Raw genomic sequence first — 1833 nt, forward strand, 5'->3', positions numbered from 1 at the left:
AAAAAAAAACGAAAAACACGCTAGAAGTATGGTTAACAGCCATACGCTCTAACCATCTGAGCTATTCCAGCATTTTTGGCCTCGTCCTGTTTCAGCGCTATATACATCAAAACGTGGGTGTAGCCGAGAGATCAGCAAGATCTGTTTGGCTTCATTGTCATGTTTTTCAGTGATTGAATTGCTGGGTTGGTTCGGTGGGAGTGACGACCGAGGTGCTTAGCAGCCGGGAGAAAGTGATCTGCCCCGGAAGAATACGAATATTCGTGTCTCGGCACTGCACGGCGATAGACATTTCAGTCCAACTAACCGCGTCAGCACGTTCGTCACACATTTTGTCCTTGGATTGGATTCTTTCCGGTGTTTCTGTAACTGCAAGCGTGCGGTCGTCACCGCACCGGGCAGACGATTTTCTGTTTAAGCATCAATAAAGTACCACTTTTTGGTTCCTGGGGAATCAACAAACAGCAAAATTATTCAGCATTGTTTGCCCTTGGTACAACACACGACATGCGGTGCATTTATTCAGCACACACTGGACGGACTCAGACACACACAAACACACATGTCACGAGCTGGCGATGTCACGGCCTCACAGACACAGTTCACTTCGCTTTGCCGGCGATCCAAGCGAGCACGGTGGGCAAGAACTCGAGCATCTTGTCGGCGTCGTCCGGCACGACGCCCTTGGCCGCGTCCGCCGCGCGGAACCGCTCCTCCCACCTGGCCAGCAGCGGCGTCCTCGCCGGGTCGATCAGCCGGCGCCCGATGATCTTGTCGATCGCGCCGAACCAGCCGAGGTAGCCGCCAAGCACGACGTCGACGAACCCGATGGCGTCGCCGCCGAAGAACGCCTTCCCCTTGGAGCACTCCGCGAACGCGCCCTCCAGGGTCTCCAGCGCCGCCACGGCCCGGGACACCGCCTCCGCCCGCTCCTCCTCCGTCTTGCACGAGAAGAGCATCCCCGTCCACGCCGACCCGACCTTGTCGTCGACGTACGCCGCCCAGAAGCGCGCCGTGGCGCGCTCGTAGGGGTCGGCCGGGAGCACGGACGGGCCGGCCCCCGCCCAGACCTCGTCGATGTACTGCACGATGACCTGGGACTCGTTCACGGGGCGGCCGCCGTGGAGGAGGACGGGCACGCTCTGGTGCACCGGGTTGGAGCCCAGGAGGAGCGCGCTCTTGCTGCCCAGGCTCTCCTCCACGTACTCGTACGGCAGCGACTTGAGGTTGAGCACCACGCGCACCCTGATGACGAACGGGCTCGTCCACACGCCCAGCAGCTTCAGCTCGCCGTCTCCCGCCATTGGCAAGTCCTGCTGATGTGCGGAGCAACGAACGGTGAGCGTAGGAGACGTTGATGAAAGTGGTTGCAGAATGCTCGGGTTGTGGTGTGATTATACGAGCCAGCCCACGTGGGTTTATATACAGGAAGAGAGATTGGGAATTGGTAGGTAAACTGGCTGTTTGATTGGTACGTCGACGTCTTTGATGGGCACGTTCGACGCTACTAGAGAAATGTTGAGGTTTGGTGGCTTTGATGTCGTCAGCACGGATGTGGTACGATACTCAGATGGTAAAATCAAACTTTGTCTTGAGAAAAGTAGCAGCCACCATTAAATGTGGTTGCAGAATGCTCGGGTTGTGGTCTGATTATAAGAGCCAGCCCACGTTGGTTTATACGTCCACGTTGGAGTGTACAGGAAGAGTTTGGCAGGTAAACTGGCTGTTTGACTGTACGTGGACGTCTTTGATGGGCACGTTCGACGTTGCTACAGAAATGTTTCAAGTTTGTTGACTTTGATGTCGTCGGCACGGACGTGGTACGATACTCAG

The 1833-nt window shown here is 56.4% G+C and overlaps 1 protein-coding gene across 1 annotated transcript; it reads right to left on the reverse strand.

Moving 5' to 3' along the window:
- Positions 1–454: 454 nt before the first annotated feature.
- Positions 455–1471, reverse strand: LOC542993 (probable glutathione S-transferase GSTU6). Its single transcript, XM_044593668.1, has one exon. It carries the CDS (start codon positions 1302–1304, stop codon positions 603–605), a length of 702 nt encoding a protein of 233 aa, XP_044449603.1. The 5' UTR covers positions 1305–1471; the 3' UTR covers positions 455–602.
- Between the last annotated feature and the right edge of the window lie 362 nt (positions 1472–1833).

This window comes from Triticum aestivum, chromosome 1D (assembly GCF_018294505.1).
Source record: "Triticum aestivum cultivar Chinese Spring chromosome 1D, IWGSC CS RefSeq v2.1, whole genome shotgun sequence".
NCBI classification, from domain to species: domain Eukaryota; kingdom Viridiplantae; phylum Streptophyta; class Magnoliopsida; order Poales; family Poaceae; genus Triticum; species Triticum aestivum.

Bases quoted from the DNA above. Each gene is read 5' to 3' on its own strand.
- LOC542993 (XM_044593668.1), bottom strand. From the start codon at position 1,304: ATGGCGGGAGACGGCGAGCTGAAGCTGCTGGGCGTGTGGACGAGCCCG.